The sequence below is a fragment of the Stegastes partitus genome, unplaced genomic scaffold (assembly GCF_000690725.1).
Source record: "Stegastes partitus isolate 25-593 unplaced genomic scaffold, Stegastes_partitus-1.0.2 Scaffold31, whole genome shotgun sequence".
Classification (NCBI taxonomy): domain Eukaryota; kingdom Metazoa; phylum Chordata; class Actinopteri; family Pomacentridae; genus Stegastes; species Stegastes partitus.
In genome coordinates this window covers 1,099,980-1,123,022 of record NW_007577762.1, presented here as the reverse complement: position 1 = coordinate 1,123,022, position 23,043 = coordinate 1,099,980, and the positions used below count along the sequence as shown (strand labels likewise).

At 39.0% G+C, this 23,043-nt stretch overlaps 1 protein-coding gene across 1 annotated transcript in view; it reads right to left on the bottom strand.

Moving 5' to 3' along the window:
• Window positions 1-2,162: 2,162 nt before the first annotated feature.
• The window catches only part of LOC103370636 (disks large homolog 1-like), a 131,912-nt gene continuing 111,031 nt past the window's right edge, over window positions 2,163-23,043 (bottom strand). Inside the window, exons 17-26 of the mRNA XM_008299759.1 lie at window positions 18,900-19,082; window positions 15,480-15,543; window positions 12,663-12,678; window positions 10,646-10,687; window positions 10,194-10,244; window positions 9,230-9,331; window positions 8,512-8,684; window positions 8,275-8,384; window positions 7,651-7,742; window positions 2,163-6,978 (exon numbers count right to left, since the gene is read on the bottom strand). Coding sequence (XP_008297981.1) covers window positions 6,872-6,978; window positions 7,651-7,742; window positions 8,275-8,384; window positions 8,512-8,684; window positions 9,230-9,331; window positions 10,194-10,244; window positions 10,646-10,687; window positions 12,663-12,678; window positions 15,480-15,543; window positions 18,900-19,082 — 940 coding nt within the window. The 3' untranslated portion in view covers window positions 2,163-6,871. The remainder of the gene's footprint in view (window positions 6,979-7,650; window positions 7,743-8,274; window positions 8,385-8,511; window positions 8,685-9,229; window positions 9,332-10,193; window positions 10,245-10,645; window positions 10,688-12,662; window positions 12,679-15,479; window positions 15,544-18,899; window positions 19,083-23,043) is intronic.

The following is a 23,043-nucleotide window of genomic DNA, read 5'->3' as shown; positions in this document are numbered from 1 at the left end:
ACATACATACAAGAATTCACCAGAGTGATGACCTCAGCATCTGGACTGGTACTGAGGAACACATCACATCTGAAGAGTTCGTGGAGGACACACACGAGATACAAACAAACACATATTATTCTCAGCATAAATAATTCTTAAGTCTTATTTTTCTCATTACTGAATGTACATGCTTGTGTGTAGTTATAATAGAAATGTATGTTCATGTATCATGAAATTCCAGATTTGTATGCATGTTCCCACCTTTTATCATTATCACAGGATGAGATAAACACATCCTGTCTGATATCTTTTTATTCTCATGTTTAGGGAGATTATAGAGCTGTAAACAAAACAGCTATTTAACAACTAGATTCCTGAACCAACTCATCCAGCAGATCATTACCGCGACATATCCTGCAGCAGCCTCCCTCTCCCTCCCACAAAGTCTACGCAAGTATCATTTTCCTTCTCCTAAACGGGTGAATTTAAACATTACAGTTGGCTTCTCAGTTCAAAAGTGATTCTAAACTGATCACGGCTCTACTGACTGCTCCCAGTGCCGATCACTGTTATTTCATCCATTCAGTCAGTCGGTTGTTTGTTATGTCGTTGTTGTCTCATTTGTTTGTAGCAGTAGTTAACAAATACATTTTAATCATAAGGTGTAGTTTGTACTATAAAGTTTTAGTGCACTACACCATACAATCTTATCCTGTACTCAGTTTTATCTTTAACTGTGTGGCTTATATAACTGTTTTTTGTAGTTGCCAATAATTTTTCCAATAATTTCTAATTAGTTTGTTGTAAAAATTTTGTGTTACATCTTATGATTCAATGGTCTTTGTCCAACTTTTGAAATACAGAAGGCCGTGAAGAATAGCGTGCAGAGAACTTGCAAAAAGTAACTAAGCCTGTGCTCATCAGATGGGAGCAGAGGAGATATCTGTTGTATGTCTGTATAAATGCTACAACGTTTCTTGACTCAGTAGTCACTTGTTTAGACTCTGTACTGTGCACGTGATTCCTTGCTGCAAGTAAAACTTTGCTTTGACTTAAGAGACGACTTTGTGTAATGATTTGGAGCAGTTAGGACTCCACGGAAGAATTTTCCTAACAGTTTCTTTAAAATAATAAACACATACAGTACTTACCACAATAATTACTTATGTTTCTGTAGTGGTTAATGCACCAGTATTTAGAAACTCTTTAGCCAAAAGGATATTTTTAATACTAAAATATAATTAATGTTTGTATACATGAATTTTCAGATTTATGGTTTTACAAAAAAAAAAAAAATATGGAAAAAATAGTAAAGAACATTATTATTTCTTGATTAAGATGTCAAATTATAGTTATTTACTTGCATTCCTGAACAGCAAAACTAGTTTTAGTGGTTGAATGTTGCGCTTGATTCATTTCCGACTTCTCAGTGAAGCGCTGTGAGTCGGCTCAAATTTGGGTATAAAAAGGTGAATTCAGTTTGAAATTACTCATTAATGTTTAAAATGGTAAAATGTTGAGAGTTGAGAGCGCATTAGAGCACTTCATGATGCTGGATGATCTATATATGTATGCATATAGACAGTGCTGAACAAATTAGACAGGTGGACTAATAAATTTGTTAAGCATGACCAATAATTTCACAGTGAAATTATAAAAATATGACTAAATCGTAGTAAATATCCGCCAGAAAAGCACAGGTACTCAGTAGAACGCTGGTTCTTCTGAGTAACGTAGAGATGTTGGAGAAACTGAGAATCCACTTAGTGCGTCTGTTTTTCTGGCTGGCAAGATTACAGCAAAATTAGGTTTATGACTGAATCCTATGAGGCTGTGCTTCACAAAATAAAAGGCAACATGAAAGATGGCAGTACCCCACTGGATTTGCTTTGGATTCACATTGAGACTGATGATCTTGTTTGGATTTCAACAGTAGCTAAGAATCTTCAGTGACACCAGACACATGATGCTGGAACTCTACCGGAGACACAGATGACGGTGGTGGTTGTTTAATATGTTGGTCCAAAATCTGGCACTGGTGTTCAGCTGGTGTGAGATCTGGTGGCCGTGGCATGTGTCTCGTTTCCACCGTGTTCGGGACAAAATCAATGCTGAAGTCTTAACTCAGGTGAGAAGTAGCGTCGCATCAGAAATCAACAGAGACTACTACAAACCCACAGTAGAGGTGAAAGTAAAGGAAAATATATTAATATGTACAGTTGTTATAGAATATTCACATTCATAAACATTCCACAATGCAAAAAAAAAAAAAAGAATAATCATCTCTGGTCATTGGTCGAGGGATTTCAGTAAATCTCAATAAAGATTTTTATTTATTTTTTTTGTACCAAAATAGGCAGTTAGAGCAGGGATAAATATTATAATATGTTAGATATAGATCCATCTCTGTAATAGATTCTTTGCATCGGTGCTTTACTCTAACAGACAGTGGCATGGTCCCCTGGCTCAAACACACAGCCAGAGTCACAAAGAGAGTCCAGTTCTGTCACCTGACAAATACCACTCATCTGCATAGACTGTATAAAAGAAGTAGACGTAGATTCTGGGTCTGAAATGTGAAGCCAATGTCGAAGCGCCTTAAACATGCATTCTTGCTAATGGCCAGCAGGAGGCGACTCCCCAAAGAAATCTGATTCTATAGAAGTCTATGGGGAAAAGATCCTACTTCTCACTTGATATATTACCGCGGTCAACATTTTCCTAATGGGTTAAGGGTCTCAGTTGCTAGCTCCAAGTCTCCTTCAACACAGTTCAATGTTCATTTAGTAAATTTCAGTCCCATTTAGTGTAAAACAGATGATAAAGCAGGGTTTGCTTTAGGGCCAGACTACCATGGGGTTGACAAGTTGCTACCGTGCATAGTGTCCTCGAGTTCTCAGTCAGATTCACCTCTTGCTCCTCTCCAGATCCATCTTCTTCTCCGCATATCATCACTTCAGGCTCCAACAAAACAAAATGGCAACGACCAAAATGCCAAACTTGATGCTTCAAAATGGTAGTCCGCAAACTAATGGGTGACATCCACTTCTTTTATACAAGCTACGCTCATCTACTTGATCAGTGCGGGTTACAGATGGAAAACATTTTCGTTCAGCTGAACATTCTCTGTGGAAACATTAAAGCTTTCAAAACACATGTGGTCGCAACTATCCAATGTGGGGGTCTAAGAGCTACTCTGTTGACAGAACAGTCTTTCTGAATGACCCTGGTCTCCAGTCAGCTTGGAGGAGTTGCCTCGGGGTTGAGGGTGGAGATGGGGAGTGGGTAGCTGACAAGGTCCATACAGGGGCTGGGTCGCCAAAAGCATCTTGGTATCTTGAATGTTACACTTGACAACAGATTATCTTCATGTTTCAGGTTAGTCTGATTCATGACCTCAGCACTCAGTGTGTTACAGCGTGTTCACTCGGTCACATGAAGCGTCCCTCGAAGTAGAGACGTTTAATTTTTACCTGTTAGCTAGCAGAGGGTTCTCAGAGATGTTTACTTTCTGACATGGATGATAAAATCTTTGAGGCTAATCCAAAATTCTGATTTTTTTTTTTTACGACAGAGACACGCATTTAACGCCGTCCTGTGCATTTTTCGTGAACAAAAGTTATGTTTACATTCACTATTGATCCTGCCACCAATCATTGATCAGCGGATGAGCAAGATGTAAAACCCACCACCCACAGGCATCCTTGTGCATCGTACAAATAAAACAGGAACACAGTGGTAAAAATGCTGCTCCACAACACTCTTCAGATTAGTAAAAGCATCTATATTTTAGCTTAATATACTCTATTACCTTATCCTCACTCTCTGCTACGAGCAGCAAAGACCCAGTAAGACTGCTACAACCAACAGATTTACAAAGCAAGGGGCACGTGACATACTGGTACTATTAAAGGTGCAATATGCATGTTTTTGAGCATAAATATAGCATTAATATAGCAGCAAACAACTATCAGCTATGTAAAGATATAGTAGAGTAATGGTGTCCTTAGCAGAGAATGGAGTCACACTCCCTCTGTGTGTTTTGTACTCAGAGCTTTCCTGTTCTATGTTTTGGCAGCCGGTCCAGCTGTGCAAGCATTTTAGTGCATGTGAGTTCTTCCCTTTGAAACTATAAAACAGACTGTAAGAGCATTCTCCCACACTGCATTGTAAAAGCAAAAGTGCAGGTCAGCAGCCTGTGTCCAAAAAAACCTTCCAAAGAATTAAAGAACAAAGTGTTTCATTCATGTACTTTACGGAATATATGTGCAGCATTTCACTTTAGCTCATTGTGAGAGTCTGTTTTCAGGCTCTTCCCTGCTTCTCCGGTCCATGTGTGTCTGTTTCCACACACATGTTCGCTCCGTTGTGTCCTTGGGCCCCTTTTGGTATGATGGAAACAGACACACATGGACTGGAACGACATGAGCGAGGAGAAGAAAAGACAAGTGAAGTGAAGATATTGTTAGTCAAGTTAACAACTCACTACAGCCATCTATCATCTGTACACTGCTTAATCCTCACTAGGGTCGCGGTGGGCTGGAGCCTATCCCAGTCCACTCAGGGCGAAGGCAGGGGACACCCTGGACCAACTCACTACAGTCATTTATAATATATACACATAAATATATATAATATTAACATTTTGGAAATTCACCCCAGATCTGTTAGTAAAAATAAGTGTGCATTTCAGTCTGCTGTCCATGCTAAGTGGCCTGCGCAAACATTGGATTAAAATGCCAGTTTAGCCCCGTTCAAACAATTTATCTGTCTGTGCAGAGAGTAGACATCTGTAGATTCATGAAAGCATCTTTGACGATACAACCCTTAGCTAACATGACCATAACTGCAGTAACATACGGAGTGCTGAGGTCAAACATATAACTAGTTTCAAACTTAAAAAATCAGTGTGAAAAACCTGTTGGCATAAGAGCAATGCAGTGTATTCTGAGTGTAAATTTTACCGGAGGAGTACATTTGGTGTTTTTAAATACTTAGCAACAGCGTGACGTACAGCAAATGAGTAAACTGCACAAAGCCTTCACCAAAAGCTGTCCTCTGACCTGTTGTCAAACCGGCATAATAACCACTAAAAGAAAAGTGAGTGTATCGTATCATCACATCCAAAAACCAGAACCACTGGGACGGTATCAGCTGTTGCGCTAAGATGCTTTTAAGAAACCAGCCCTCATTAGTGCAACTATGGTAAGAAGGAAAGCTGTAACGATGATGCTGATGATTATGATCGTGATGATAGCGTTGATGAAGAAGATGATACACTGTTGAATGTCAGGAGTGCTCCACTAACGTCACACTGTGGATGTGGAGAGGAGAGAAGAGGAGGAGAGAGCTATGAAGATATGGGACAGAGAGGAGAAGGAGAAGGTGGAAGGAAAGGCTGAGAAGCCTTTGTGGGATGAGGACTTGGACAAAACACATCCAAGTTTCTAAAATAGAGAATCTGGCCCCTAATTTATCAAGTTGCTGAGAAAAATGTTGTTGAAGCTAAAAGTAAAAATCCTTTACTTTTACTCCTCACACACTACAGCTAATTATGAAATTTAAACTCTCATTAAAGATGCTCTTTGATGTAAGTGTTTTAGAGCGACTACTCCGGATGTAACCGGTCAGGATGAGCAAAACATTAACAGAAGCAATGTGTATAACTCAAAATTGGGTATTTTGGAATTTGCATTTTAACATTTAATAGATTTGACACCACTTTTCACTTCTGTTTTTTTATGCTAATCAGGCAGGGATTTAAACAGCGAGAATAAAAGTGCACTGATTTTGTTTGCAGTCATGTTTGTGTGACTTTTTAATTCTTTTCTCCAAGATGTGCCCATATTTTTCTTTTTTGTTTTCATTCAAGCCAATTTTTAAATTCTTACTTATTTTGTACTTTGCTTTACGTTGGTGTGAGATGCCTGATACAGATGTTTTATTTTACAAAATTCTCAGAAATGTGATAAAATCAGGCCCAGAGCTCCAAATGGTCTCCACCACCATAATGAGGTTCAGTGTGTTTTTGACCCACCACAAACAAGACGGTGATCAAATACTCTGTACTTTATTCGCATGCAGTCTAATTTAGTGTCTATTTAATGTCTGATTGAGAGTTTCTCCTTGTTGCATTAATTATCAGCAACTGTCTCCGTTACACAAAATTGTTTCTGTTTATTTTTTCTTGCTACATCTCCAAACAGAGGCTGTACTATAGTTGTTTTTTTTTTGCTCTCAGTACCTAAATGTCGGGGAACATTGTTAATTATTTTCACCTCATATCTAAAGATTGTAGAGTGTTAAAAGAGGAAAGAAGGAAAGGGAGGGATGACGCATGAGAAAAAGATAGAAAAAGACGGGAAAGAGAAATCTCTAAACAGGAGTGATACCATGAGGAGAGACAGACAGACAGACGGGGAAGGAGATCAAGATTTTGTCCCAAAAACATGCTCTTAAAGCTACAGCGTGCAAAAGTCTGCCTCTTGGTGACAATATTATCATTACAAACCCATACATGAATGCATTACCCTTCGTTAATATGAAAACAACAACGACAACAACAATAAGAAGAACAATAATGAAATCAAATCAGATAATGGTACATGTTGCCTTGATTTGAACCACCTCCTTAAACATTAAGGAACCGAGCTGTAGGAAGATCCACCAATAGGCTGCTGGACAGACATGAGCTCCTCCCACTTCAGGAAGTAGCGGTCCCAGATAGTCCCAGCCTCGTCCCACTTTATGTGCTTGTGTGAATATGTGTGTGTGTGGTGACGTGTGTACGAGAAAGAGAGGAAGCAGGCTGATAATAGAAAATTAGACGAGTAGGAAGTGTTTGAGAGAGTGATGTGTGTGTGTGTGAATATGCCATATGTGTGTTTATTCAGAGTCGCTCCTTGGTGGGCACCCAGATGTAAGGACCGGACTGCTCCTCGATGATCTGCTTCACCTGCGAGTAAACTTCCTCTAGAGACGAGCCCTGGACTATAGCTGCAAGAGAGAGAGAGAAAGAAAGAAATGACCAACAAAGTAAAGAACAAAGGTGAAGACTAGCTGGTGAAAACAGTTGAGGATTTTGGCAGCTAGAGAGCCAAATATTTTTCTTCAGGGCTTGGTGGAGACCAAAAATAGTTGAAAGAGAGTAAATATTGGAGTTACTCCCCAGGTAGTCAAACACACAATGTGTAAATGGTATTATTGGCTTTTGCTAATTTTAAAAATTCAACAAAACTATGTGAAACTGTGTCACCCTTTGATATCCTGAGGTAGACTTACTAACTTTAATTAAAATAGATAAAATGTCACCATCACATACTGAAAGAACAATTTTTGGAAGTTTACTACACACAGTTAGATTTTTTTCAAAAGTACATTCAATATCCTGATATTTATAGTGGAGAAATATTCTCAATAATATGATGATAATAATCTTATTCATACTTTTTCAACCCAACTTTTATAGACTTTTGCATACTTTTTATAAGTTCTATTAAATCTGTAATGGAATACTTCTGTAAATCTTCACAGGTCATAAACTGCCAATAAAAAAAAAAACCTGCTGCTTCCGTTAACATTACGCAGGGAATTATTGACAAATGGCGCATGTTATAAAGCAGAAACAGTTTATGTATGTACAGTACACGTGTGTGTCAGGTGACTAACCGGTGAAGTACTCTGTGAACTCCTGCTCCAGTTTGACAGCCCTGTCGTAGGTCTTCCTTGCCTGCTCCTCAGTTAAACGCTTATTCATCTCTCTGCAGAAAGACAGATGAAGGTCATGAGTAGGGACACAGATTTTATTTGAAAAATCATTTTTAGCATCTCTTCCATGAATATAAACTCTCAGTAACCTGATTGATCTCACTATGACGTTAAGCAGTGGTCAAATACGGCACCAGACACTGAATGTTACAGCAAATATTCTTTATGAAATCCACTGAGATATCAAAGGGTTGTAGATGTTCAAATATTTAATCTGTCATCCATGGTCGCCTCACAGCTGAACATGAAGGTTCATTTGCTGACTAGAATTGTGTGATATCAAATAGGGCTGCTAAATGGATTGAACTTTAGAGGTTTGCATATTAAGCCAACATGCAAGAGAAATACTCAGAGGAAAGGAGTATTTGAACCATTTTATGACACCTGAACGACCTGCTGATGAAGACCATGTGATGTGGTAGAAAGCTTAAAAAAGAAGCCACTCAATCCACCTTTTGAAGGAATTGTGTAGTTAAAATACAGCATGCTGCTTATGTCACAGTGTTGGTGTTAATATTCACTTACAGGATGTTGTCGACATTGCGTGGTCTGATGAGGATAGCGATGGGATGGAGGCCTGCCAACTGGAGACGCTTTATCGCATTCCCTGATACATCCAGTATGCAGTGTTTTCCCTGAAGGAGAGACACGTGGTCAGACAGCTCTATGTACTCAGTCATTAATCAGTCTGTTGCGTCTGTCCTTTGTAGTATTTGCTTTCTTTCAATATTCTGTCTTCCATTCATCTTGCCTGCGTCTCACCTTGTCAGCGACCTCTTTGACAGACTGTATGCTGGTTCCATACAGATGGTTGTTGTACTGTCCAGCCTCAATGAACTTGTGTTCCTGAATCTCTCGCTCCATGAGCTCTCTGGAGGACATGAAGTGATAATCTCTGCCGTCCACCTCGTAGTCTCGCCGAGGCCGTGTTGTGTCTGAGGTTTTACACAGATGGAGGTAAAAAAAATGCATATTAGTATCTAACTCTTGTACACCCCAGCTTGAAACAAAAGTAATAAACTGTAATATCAAAAGGTGGAGAAGATGACGCGTCAGCCTACTTCAAATATGACGTCTTTATGGATTCTTTGCAGACACTTCATTTTTTTTGGGCCAATTTAAAGAAAATGAAAGATGGCTCCTGTATTGATTCAATTTCATTTTTCATTTGACCTTTAATTTTCTGTTATTTTTTTCTTTTTGGGGGGAGACAAGGTTTCATTTTCAAGATGTCTGTCAAGCAACAGTCTGGAAACAATGACAAGTGTAATAAAACTGCTCAAAGTAAGCTAAACATCAACTTCCACTGACTTCATGAAAATGTGACTGAGTATATAACAAACTTCCATCATGTTATTGTGTCAGCACCATAAACTTACACTAAAACAGTATTTATAGCTTTCACTTTACTTTTTATGGTGACGATTACAGGGTTTCTTCTAGGTTCTTTTAGCTACTGGGATTTGTCATGAAAACTCACGTGGGACACAGGAGCCAAACTTGTCAGGGAACTCAGAGATGAGGTCATCGTTAACCCGATCTTTCATTGGTCCGAGCACGATGACTGGCCGTGTGTAATTAACTGGGAAATGACAAACAGAACCAGGTTGATATCCACACAAAGACGTGCAGTCAAGCAGAGCAAACACCTAAAACTAAAAAGAAAGTAAAACCCTTCACATCTGTTATTTCAGTTTAAGTAGCGTTGATGATGAACTAATGACATTTCTGAAGAGTCAGTGTTGTGTTTTCAGCTTGTTGTTCTTTACCTGAAGTGGCAAAAAAAACAGTCGGAGATAATCATATATATATTCTGTATGAGCTTGATCTAACTGTTTATTTAATGCTTGCGCAAACCACAAGCTTGTAATACTGAAACACTGCTTCAGAGAAGTTTAAGAGGTGAAACAGGCTGCAGATACATTTTAGAATTACCCAACAGGATATTTCTCTATTGTAATGAATTATTACAAATTAAAGCTAAAGACTTCTACCAAGAAAAGACTTAAAACTGCTCTGCTTTAACCTTATGAGCCTTGGGCTTTTTTGGGGTAATTTTACTATCTTTCCTCAAAACAGTGATGGGCGGAATTGTTTGGTGGAACATTTGCAGTGGGAAGATTATCACTGTCGATAAAATGGAAAATCCACAGAAAATAAGCTAGCAGGGCTGCTTTAGTACACGACCCAAATCCTCTGCAAAACTTTACATTTCCAGTGTGGGAGAAGCTGCTTGGAGGCTGCTGTTGTTTCAACGTGGATTTTAAAAACAGTGGCTCGCAGACAGCGAAAGAACAAGACAAAGCGGCCTGAAATGTGCAGCCAACAGTAGGCTTATACTCGCAGGCTACATCTGGTGAGTCAGACTACAAGCCGACTGACATCAGAACAAAAAATATAATCCTGGAACAAATCAAACAAAATGAGGATGAGTCAGGACTGACCTTCCTGTTGCATGACAGGTTGGTAGGTGAGCAAGGCCTCCTCCTGGCCAGCTGTTCAGACAGAGAGGATGCACACATTTAGAGACACAGAGGATGGATTAGTGACAACAAATCACACTCTTGCCCGTTTCTACTTTTGGAGCAGACTTCTTCAACAGCTCTGGAAGAACAGGCTGGAGAAGCAGAGTGAAGGTAACTTGTACACAAACACCCACATGCACATAAAACCACAATAATCGGCACACAAATACACATGTGCATGTATACATGACATACCCACAAGCACACACAGAGAAAAACACGCACACACACAGACCTCAGCTGCATGAAGCAGCTGAGGTTTGAAACAAACAGTGAAGAAGAAGACAACAGAGTGAGCAGTGAGTGAGAGGAAAAAGAAAGAAAGAAAGAAAGAGAGAGAGAGAGAAGGACAGAGGAGGGTCTACACTTACAGGAACTACTCTCACTATCGCTGGTGCCAGAGGTTACCAGCTCTGGAAGGACAAGACAGGTCAGAGTCAGCAACACACACACATACAAACACACACAAACAGACAAACACACACAAAAATTGCATTCTTTCTGCATCACACAATCATGGACACAAAAACAAAATCAGTCGATACGTCTGTTTTCTACATTTGCTTATTCACTCTACATTGTGAACGCTGCACAATCTTTATCATCGACAAAAGTATGTGGAGACCTGAAAACTACAGTCTTCTAAGATTTCTACTTTAACACATTAAAAGTACAAAACATTTCAGAAAGTAGCAGCTAAAGTTGTCTTGCATGTTGTGCTAATGTAATAAAGGAACGTTTTAAAGAGGTTCTCTGGAAGTTTTGTACTGTCCTTCCATAAAGCCATTTTTTCTAACTTTATATCTCCAGCTTGTGATGCAATCATTCTGTTAAACACTGAAGTCTCAGGCAAAACTGAGAATGTTCTGACAGGTTCCTATCAGAAGAGGTTATTTTGTCTGACGTAAGACAAGCTGAGAGGCAGTAGTAGTGCTTGTGGTGAGAAATCGTATTTAGTAGTAAGTATTATTATTATTAGTAAATACTCTGGTGGAGCTCCCTTGTTACAGGGAATGGTTTAATGTGGTATGAGTCCTTGGAAGGCAGAAGGTCATTTTATTATAGCTTTTTTTTCTTTTTTTTTGGCACACTGACTGATAGACCTGCTTTGTGCAGGTAGGTACTATCATGTTCAAACACGAAAACCCCAAAGCTGGAGCCACATATCTGTGTATCTACTGTGCATGTTAGCATTGACATTTTCTTTAATTTTATTTAAGGTACCTACCCCTAAAAACTATTGTCTTGCTTCCCTCCTCTTTTATATCTGAAAAAAACCCCAAACAAACTACATATTAAAAGAAACTGTGATGCCATTAAATGGATTTAATTTTCTAGTAAGTTTGTAAAGGTGTTTGCAAAGGAGACTCTGGGAAAACGTAGGACTAAAAGGCAGCATCAAAGAATCTTACATTTTTTGACTGTGTGTGGAAATTAATAGATTAGTGTTGTGTGGATGTACAATTAAACAACTACTGTATTTAAGTGCACTTCTGATATACTTCCATCCGCTACTTTAACTTCTGTACTATAGTTTCAAGTTACTTTACAAATAAAGATTTAAAAAACTGAAAATGAACACATAAAGTACTTCTTACAAGAAAACAAAGGTGTGTAGAATGACTAAGATTAGCTTTACCACAGCCTGATGCTGAATTAGAGGCACATTTTTATGCATCAGCAGCAATAATCCAATGGAATGACACATAACGATGTAAAACTGACAAATCCCATTTTGCTTTACTTTAGCTGCTTAACATACATGTTCTTGATAAACCTAACTGAAACTATGAATCCAGCATTTTAACTTGGGACACATTGTACTTCATTGTGAGTGATGGGAGACAAAACCCACAGACATCTTTGTGTAGAAATATATTCAGAAGTTTATGAAAATTTGGCATGAGCAGTTTCAGCAAGTGGAAATCAATCTTTTTGGTATAAAAAGGGAATTTGGTGCAAATAAAATTGAAGCATTGGATGACATCCACTTGATTTGAAGAGCTCAGACTGTTGAATCTTAATATTAACTTCAGAAGGTGTTTTTCTCAGTAGGACTCTGAATTTTATCTCCCAACAGCACCTTAGTGTTGTTTTCATGCAGGCCACCACTGAACTGTGGACTATTACAGAGGTTTTCAACTTTTCTCGCTGGCGAGTCTTGGGCTGTGAACTGTAAATTAGCTGTTGGTAAAAAGCCTACATATTACCAGAATGATGAACTAACTGTACAGAACTATCCTGCGCAGGAGGAATACAGAAGGATATAATGAGAAAAGATAATAGTTGGGCAGAAACTGACACCACACAGTAGTGTCAGTCGGGCTTGACAAGAGGTGAAGCTACATATACTGACCAGCAGGTGTCACTGATGGAGAGAATACCTACCTTTATCATCCTGATCCTACAGAGAGACACAGAGAGAGAGAGAGAGAGCATTAATCATCATATCGAAGACGATCATAACAGTATCTTGACTGTTATCACCAGAAGCCCTGTTAGAAAGAAGCTCATGGGCTCTCTATTGCTAACACACACACACACACACACACACAGTTAAAGTGAACAAGACTAATTTCAGTCTTTTTCAAAGCATGGTTTCAAGGGATACATTGTGTGTATCTGTGTGTGTGTGCGTGAGATAATTTTTAATTATCATCTCTTCACGCAGAGCTGCTGATTCACACAGTGTGAAGAAAACAGACGGAGAGCGAGAGAGCGAGCTGACAACACAGTGATATCAATAGCTCGTGTTAAACCAGTGTGTCAGCTCTCATCATCGCGCTGTGTGAAGTGTGATTAAAGTCACGTTGTTGCCTCGCCTGTGAACTCAGACAGGAACTTTCTAGATCCTAAACATCCAAGTAACAAAAAGGAAATTTGTGTAACTTAAACTAGTTTTTAATTAGTAGTGAACCCACCAACACTTTTCCTGGTAACAAGTGGTTTAGATGTTACTAACAAAGAAACTGCAACTGTTAGACAGATTCTTTAGAGTTAATTACAAACTGAAAAAATATAGGAATATTATTGTGATGACTGACTTCATGGACAGAAGTTTTGTGCTGCACATGGACATCCGTAGAGCGGATTATCACGACTTGGGGAGATGATGAAATTTACCTCATGTGGACCCCTGTGTACTCGGAAAGTACAACACTGGTTTAGAAGGTCATTGCCCACCAACACACAATTAAAACTAGGTGACTTGACAAATAAGAACGAGAAAACAACTATCTCAGTATCAGCAACGATTATATTTCACCTTTATAGGACTCTATGAAAATCCTTCTGTGCTGTCTATCAGAAAGAAATAATTTGAAAATACAAACTCATAGACTCACCACAAAACCTCTATAAATAGCAGTAACTTTTATAATCTTAGGTCAAAAGAAGATATTGGAGATTCTACAATACAACCTTGGACAACAGTGAAACAACCATCATCATAGTTAAAGCAAACTATAGTTGGTAGTTGGGTGAATATCGTAAGCATTTTGGTGACTTTCATGTCAAAATGTGGAGCCATCCAACAACCCCACCTTCTCAAAGCTTTCTCTGCTTCTACTGACAGACAGCAGTCATGATCACTGAGGCTGCTGGATTGCTCTGCCACTTAAACTTAAACAACTTATTTTATTTTTTTTCCCCCATTCACTGAAACAACTGAAGCTGTTGTTTTTACTGTGCAGCACAGTCTGTGTTTGGAATACATTGTCAGCTGTTTCACCAGTGCTACCACAAATCTGTGCACTGTTATTGAAACACCAAAGTGCCTATGGATGTGTGTTGTAACTCTGTTCTTGTTTATTCTTTACTTGTATTGTTTTTCTTGACAATTTTGCTTGACGGCCCTCTGGGAAGGTCTATCGGGCTATCATGGGGATTCAGATCATGTGATTTGGCTCCCCCACATAAGTTGGTGGCAGTCAGCCATTCTCTGTCTCCCCTGGTGTCTACTGTGTTTGGTTTTGTTCTTTGTACTGGTTGATTTCCATTTTAGGCTCGGAAAAAGTAACTTTTTTTTTTTTTACAACTTTTCCCACAAGACATGTTGCCTTAGCTTCGGTAGAAAATAACACAACACTTACCAATTACCCTACAGTTACACAGTGTTTTTCCACATTATAAATGTTGAGTTTTACTTCTTCAAAGTATTTGCTTTCTGTATCCACCTTGGAATTAGGTGACACTGTGCCAGAAATTGCTTCTGTGCAATTTCCCAATGCATAAAATATTCAACACAAATGTAGTTCTCTTGTCTCGCTTTTACCAAACAAACAATTAAATTAATCTTTTATTGCTCCCTCTTTTTAAATATTTGAGTATACATGATTGTTCTCGAAGCTATAACCACATTTAATTAATATTTGACATAGCTGGTTGTTGTGCTCTCATATTAACACAACTTAGATTTGATTAATGACACAGACACAATGTGCATATTGCTAACTGGACAAGTGGGAAATAACACAATGTCATGCTTCGCTTTAATAGCATCTTAATATGTCAGCATTTAACTTTCAGTTGAGATCTGGAGCAAGTGGGAACACTGTACTACACTTTATGTTGTGAGAAGCGATTAGAGTCCGAGGCTTCTCGATGAACAGACGTTTTGCACTTATGTTCATCAGCTTTCTAATCAATGTGTCATTTTCTCAACTCATCAGTTGATCATCTAGTTTATGAAATGTCAGAGAACAGTGGAAACCAACAGTCATTTCTAAGACTGAAGGGGATGTCTGCATGCTTTGTTTTATCCAAGCAAGTGTCCAAACCCCAAAGATGTTTAATTCACTTTCCAATATGACAAAGAAAATCAGTAATTGAACAGTAACTATCTGAAAGATGAAATCGGAGAATGTTTGGCAGTATTTGGGGAATGACTAATCTTTTCAGCTTTACTTGTTATTTCCTCTGACATTTTCTTGCTATACTGAGTATCCTGGATTGATGAGAAGCCTGCAGAGCCAGTCCATGTGTTTGGTACAGCAGGGGGTTTAGCTTTTGCATCTAACTGGTCTGTTCACTCGGCTCAATCACAGAGACGTACATAGGCAACTTGGCAGAAAAACAGTTATCATATTAGTCCGATTTTACTTTTATGAAATCTGCTTGATGGTGTAACAAGCTGCTCACTTTAAACACTGGTAAACGCATCAGTGCTTTTGGCAAATGGCTTATATAACCAATTGTGCTACTCACCGATCTGTCCTGAGACCTCGTCACTCGGACTGTTTTTAGCCTTGACCTCTCCTTCTTTTCTGCCCTGTGAGTAAAACAAAAGACAAAAGCGAAACACTCAGAGACGTGCAGAGACAGGATGCAAAGATTTTCCCTCACAAGCTGTTTTTTCTGTCTGACAGATCAAAGCCGTAAATCTGAAATCATCACAAGCATCTTAAACATCTTTCACCCTCAAAGTGTAGAACGATTTCGACCTGACAGCTTGAGTTTCAGATCTTTTCACATCTAAACAAATGCAAATGAGGTAAAAAAATATTACACAGTATGCCTTTATTTGAAAACTCATTTCGTAGCTCACTTTATTAGAATTTTGATATCTTTGAGCATCATTATGAGATAAGGGACTTTTAAATAGCACTGAGAGGAAGCAGAGAATAATTTGTGGACTTCAATATCTAGATATTATGGAAATTGACAGTAAAGAGCATATAGCATGTTCATGTCCACTAATCTGAATGGGCCGTGATTACCATAAAGCAAACACAAAGTAATGAAAGAAAGAGACAAGATTCACATATTTCAGCACCAGACTGCAAAAGACATTTTCCTGATATAAAACCTGCGTTTGCTCCTGCTGTGGAGACACTGTCGTCTTCTGAGTTTATATTTAGAGTTGTCATTTTGTGTGCAGGACCATTTCCTGCTGGTGATCATATCCAACACCAGAATTTCAAATAAGATGAATCTCTGGATACTGTGTCTCTGCTGAAGCCTCGTCTTTTAATTTAGACTGAAAAGCCAGATGTGTTTTCCTACAGAGTCTTACATAATGCAGCTTTTAGCCTCCAAACGTCTGCAAACATCCAAACTACTGCCACTGATGGACCAGCAGCTATGAGGTTGACAGTTAAATACAATAAGAACTAAAAGTAGCATGTTAAACTGGAGGCCATTCTTTACTTTGAATGCTTGATGGGATCTTAACTCTGGAAGGCTTTAAAAGCAAACAATACCTTTAGAAATAAGTTCTTAAGCCTTTACTTCTCCTCTCAGCCCTGCCTTTCTATGCTCCCAGTCCCCCGTTTCTTTTTTTAAATATTTACTTCAAATAACATAATTAGGAATGAAGAAAGAAGGAAGAGGAGAGGGGGGAAGGAGAATAGGAGCGAGAGAGAGTAAGTTGAGAACAAGGAGGTGGAGCAGAAAAACAAGAAGGATGCAGAGAGGAGGATGAAAAGAGGCAAGGAAATGAGTGAAAGAGGAACAGATAATACAGAAAGATGGTAAACAAAAGGAGAGGAAGAGGAGGGAGAATAACAGAGGGGGGGAGGAGAGGAAGGAAAGAAGGAAGTTGAAAGATAAGTGGAGTGTAAGAGGAGAAGAGAGGAGAGAATGAGAGAGGAGGAGGTGGAGCACAAAGATGACGAGAAGACAGAGAGAAGGATGAGTAAAAAAGAGACAAGGAGGATATTGAGAAAAAGAAGCAGGTAGAGCAGAAAGAGAATCAAAAGGATGATTAGAGAAGATTCAACTCAGTTTTATTTATATAGCGCAAATTCACAACACGTCATCTCACATCGCTTAACATAGAAAGGTACAGACCAAGATGACAGGAGAGAGAGATGGAGAGACAAGGTGGAGTAGAGGAGAGTGATAGGGTGATAAGGTCAGGGGAGGAGGGGAGGAAAGTATGAAATGGAAGGACGAGGCAGGTGGAGCAGTAAGAGAAGGAGAAGGAGAGGAGGACAAGTACTAGATGAGAATGAGGAAAGCGGAAAAGGGCAGACAGGAGAAGAAGATAAAAGAAGAGGAAAGGAGGAGAGGAAAAAAGTGGGGGAGGAGAGGATGCCGAGAAGGAGATGAGACAAAGAGGAGTAGGGAGAATATAAAAGGAAGAGAAATGTAATAGAGGACAAGGAGAAGTGGAGAGGAGAAAAGACGGGAAATGAGTTGATGTCAGAGAACAGCCCTTTATGAAAAGACAGTTTTATTAATTAACTTTCCTCGTAGCAGATCTGGACTTACAGCAGCTTCTAATGATTCATAATGCAGCACGTTCAACCTCATATCCTGCAGTTTAACAACTCCTGTAATATCTACACCTCTGGTAGATGTAGTCTAATATTCTCTTTCATTTTCATTAGTTTTTTAAACCCCACTGTGTGACATGTTAAATTAAAAGACTCAGCTTGTAGCCTTTCAATACAATATAGTTGTTTGATTAGCCAGAAGGAATGAGTCACTATTCTAACACCTCAGTCTCACCATCAAACCCCAATGTGCTGATCTCTCCCCTGCTCCTTTGATCCCTCCATCCCACTTTCGCCAACTCCCTGTAAATTAACACTCCCTCACTTTCTTTCCTTCCCTTTGTCGTCACCTCCCTCAGTGTCACGGATGGTGACATGACTTGTTCGAAATTGTCTCCCCCCTGCACCTGAGAAACCTATCAACTTCTGTCTGTCACCTCCTCCTCGGGGGAAACAGGGAGGGAGAGAGAGAGAGAGGTGAGAAGTAGGAAAGTTTGTCTATTTCCACCACAGGATTAAATTCAGCACATTCCACATAATGATGATGCTTGCAGTGATCCGAAAAAATGACACGGTAAATGTGAAACTGAACCCAATTTGATGAGTAATTTGAAACTGCGGAAGCTGTGTTTAAAAAAAAAAAAAAAAAAAAAAACAGCTGCCAAGTTGTCTTTATTTTAAGTGCTCACCAAATGTTTGGTCCTGTGCTTAGTATGCAGCAGACAACATTCTCAGTCAGATTATGTTAAAATTATGGTAAATTATTTAAGTTTTAAAGACAAACACACTTTGCATCTGTAACAAAAAACAAATCTTGGTGTGTCATTATGCTCATGCAAATTATGGATCTGCATGAACATGGTGCATGGACCTCCACTCTGATATTGAACAGATTTCTGCATCTCATAGAAAAGGGAGGAATTTTGTAACGATGTGCACAGAAAGCAACAGGATTTATAAACTGAACATCACTGGCCTTTGTACACGATTTGTTTTTCTTTTTACTTCTGTCAGTAATCGAAGTAGGGAATGAGAAGGGAACCAACTTTGTTTTGTTTCTTTACATGAACTTTAAATCATAATTTATTGTGTCAAAGTCTGTCCCTCATGGCTGCAAATTAGGATATATGTAACATGTGGCTCATCCGGCTCATCTGGCTGTGGGTTTAAACTGTAACGTCAATGCCCGACTTGTGTAACAGTCAATCTTTTGATCAAATCTCATGCGCTACTCGTGTATGTTTTAAATCTATTACACGGTGAATACTGAAGCTTGACTTTAAATGGTGAAGATGTTGCAGTGAGAGGAGTGTGCAATAAGTGAGTGCAGGGACAGCCTCAATTTGACTGTCTTCACTTCATTAAATGTAATGTGAATCGATAAACCTAAAACCCTTTGAACTCTGACCTCCGGCGGCTGGGGATGACACCGACTTCAGGGCAGTTTGGGGGCGGGGGACTGAGGTGGCGGGCGGGCCACCACTCCTCTTCGCCTGCGCTGCTCACGTGGAGGATGTCGCCGAAATGAAACGGCAGGGCCTGATTGGGTGCACCCAGATCTGACGCACTTCCGTCATAGTCGAACAACGCCCTGCAGACACACAGAACCAAACAATACATTTAGTCAAAAACACAACTTCAGTGTTTACAGTCCTGCTCTCTCCTGCCACACACAGGTCCGTCATTCATTTAGTGACACTGATGATGATGATGATGACCTTTTATTTTACATTGTAGTAATAAAATCACAAGACACATTTTGTTCTATGGCTGACAAATTATAATATATAACACAATTAAAAAATGGTGAAAAATGACAAAGAAAGAGAGACTGAGAAATCTACTGTAGTAAGCAAAAGCAGAGGGCAGCTAAGGACGGCTTCACCACACTGTTAATTTATGACCTTGTCTGGGTCCACATGCTTCTGTATGCAGTTGTACACATCTGTCTGTGTGCGAGTTAGTCTATTTGTGTGCCTCGGTGTGTCCCTGTGAATGCTGTGTGTGTGTTTGAACAGTGATCTGTCTCTGTGACCACAGAGATCCAAACCCATCCAGAGGGAAAAGACCTGGGAAAGTAGGCCAGCAATGAATGTGACTGTGTGTGTGTGTGTGTGTGTGTGTGTGTGTGTGTGTGTGTGTGTGTGCGTGTGCGTGCAAAGGAACTAGAGCTGAAATAACCGGCATCCCCTAAAGTCCCTACTGCCTTCATCAATAAAACAGAACAGAGACAGAGAAGGAGAAACCAACAGAGGAATGTAGAAAATCAGACAGAGAGGCAGACGAGCCGGCAGAGAGCCTGACATCAGAACAAAAACACACCTCCCATGTTTTATTGATGCAAGATTATAAACAGCAAAAAAAAGACTGTTGAACACAGGACACTCTAATTTTAGGCTTGACAGCCTGCATTAGACTGAATGTGTATAAGAGTTAATTACTGTCATATAAGGTGTACCAATGTAGTCTAACAGGAATATGATCTTATGAACAGAAGGTTTACGGGTTAAATCCTTCAACTGGGTTGGATGTCATTGTTCCCAATTTAGCTGCTTCAGAGATAACGGTAAATGACAGTGATGATCACATCAGATGAACTAGTGGAAACTGGGCTGATGAAAGAGCAGGTATAACTGCTGACAGTTTGCTTTTACAGCTATATTATTTTTTTAATTATTTCTTGAAAGTTTCCTAGAAATAACTTTGTAGTTTCACATTAACTGCTGATAAAATATTTGTTAGTTTTGTTAATTGTGTTGACTTCATCATTGAATTTCTAGAAGAAATTTCCTTAAAAGAACTGCTCCGTTTGCACCCTAACAAATATATCTTCATCAGTCATTTACTACTTGGAACTATTCCAAGGGTATTCTTAATTGTTTATTTGTAGACACAAGTCACATTAAACTACCTTGTTGCCCCCTGACTAGAAGTCTCAAGGATTCGATAACTTAGCATTTGCAGTTAACTTGACCAGCTGATCACCCTCAGAATTACTACAAAATCTCTGCAGCAAACTTCCTAGGACTAAAAAAAAAAAACATCATAATGTTATCAAAGTGTTATTACACTTACAGTAGTGGAGACTTTTTAGTAATAAAAGATTACCTTTACATTCACGAAAACTCCACATAGTCAATGCTTATCTAAGAAAAGTCTTAGCGAGAGTAAAAAACAAACGGCTCCACACGTCCCACAGGAATTTGCAGCTGGCTGGCTCCACTGATAGATGCATGTACAGTTATTAAGGCCACGGCTTTGTAAATGTAACTCTGAATCAATTACAGGCTCTCCGTATTACAGGCACGTTAATTCCTATGTGGGAACCTTTGAAATCTGACAACTGGAGTGAAGGGGCGCGCATTAATTACTGCAGTGGGTAACAGGAACACAGACCGCAATTATCACAGCGTGTGTATGGAAATTGAAAAGTTAACGATTTCATTAATGCGGTGTTTGTAGTTTAACTCTGCACTGAATACTGATGTAGTACAATCCTGGTATGTGAAATACTTCAAAACGTTCAGGGCTGCATTTACATCAGCAGTCCACAGATACACGCAGTCAGAGGCAGGTGTCAGATGTAAGCGTATAAATAATGCTAAAATACTGCAGAGTTGAGGATGAGAGAAGAAAAAGAAGAAGAAGAAGCAAAAACTAAACAAGGCATCCCAAATGGTTTTGCAGCCAGCAGGTTACACTGATGGATGGTGTGTAGAACTATTAAGACTACAGCTGTAAATGTGTCTCTAAATCAATTACCTCTTCTGAGTATTGCAGAAACCTCACAGGGATTACTCCAGTGAGAGAACACAGTTTAATTACATTAAGCACATTTTACAAGAGGTGTTTTAAACAATAATGTACAGCATGATTTTGCACAGCCAGCAGCGCATTGTTCCAACAGTACTGCAGTTTAACTTTGTACTGAGTGTTCATATAGTATTACTGCTTATGTGCACTTTATTTCAGAGGTGAAAACTCAGGGCGAAAAATGCTGCGTGATAGCGCTGTCTAAGACAAAACTGTGAAATTCAAGTAAAGCCCCATCCAAACAAGATTAATACAGGGTGGAAGCGGCAAACAAAACATATAATTAACTTTTCCAGATGTCATTTTTGTGTCTGTAGTTGACATGGACATCCTGGAAGACAAAGCCTAAAGAAAACAGTTTACTAGTGCTTATGTTGCTGTTAAAATACAGAAACATTTAACATCATTTTCCTCCTTCATTTTCACACAGGGTCATATTTCATGCTGAAAAGCATCTCTACATCTCCACTATAAAATGCATCTGACTATAGGAGTTCCCCAGAAATCTGTAGTTAACTGCAGCTGGATTATTTTGGTTGGAGTAAAATGTTATTTCACATATGTGCTTCTGAATGTGGTAAATGTTATACAAAAAGCCCCAAATCCAATTTTTGATGCCAATTTTCCAAGAAGCAGCCATACAATGTCCTTCATGCTTCAATAATTGATTTGGATGACAAAAAAACCTTTAACTGGAAAAATACGCTCCATTACATCCATTAAAAAAAAAAATCCTTCAAGCTATTTAAAACCACAATATTCAGTTTCAAGAATCCAGTGTCCTGAAGTATTTTAAAATATTTCGTAATTGATATCTGCTCCAGGAATCAGTACAGCAGGTATTGGTTTTCAGTGCAAAGCGAGGCATTAAGTCTTCATACGCCTCAAACCCCAGACTCAATCAATGCAGCATGTTTTCCTATAAATGTATTGATCCTTATTAGGTATAACACCAGCAGGGTTCAACAGAATGAACATTATTTCAGTTGGCACTCTGAACTCTTTTTTTCTTCTATTGTTTCCCTGATAGCAAACAAATCCTGATATGTAAAAACAGTGAATGAATGGATAACAATAATAAAAAAAAGTTAATAGAAAAAATTAATTGAGCATATAAAATACACTGTACACCTTTAGCGGAGATGAGACTTTATCTCATTATCATTGACTCTACAGCAATCCCTGCCTTTCCAGGTGAGTCATTCCGCAGTGAACTATACAATTACAACGCTAAGCTATCGAGCCACACAGTGTGTTTAAAATAGACTGTAATGGTGTGACAGACATATGTCACGCTGTTTCAGTGGCATTTCCTCTGAGGAAAGGTTAGTCTGTCTTCTACACATGAAACATATACAAACAATATAAACACAACACACACACTTACGTACATGCATGGAAATACAGCAACAGCCCAGAACACCAGACACCCACCATCTGTCATGCACCAACAACTGCAGCTCGACCAATTAGCTGCCAGTTTGTAGCATGCTGATTGGTCATTTTAGGGCAGTAACCAGACACAGGAAGTTCTCATCTGACAGTGATTTATTGTGGGGGTTGTGAAGTGGTTACTTCAATATTCTATGTAACCTTAAAATGATTCTAGTCTTATTTCGAAGACTTTCAGAATGCTGATCATTAAGATTCAGGATGATAACTGATTACTTTATAGGGGGTCTCACCATAAATACCTGACAGATGCAAATGTCCTTATTAAATCTTTATTCGTACATTCC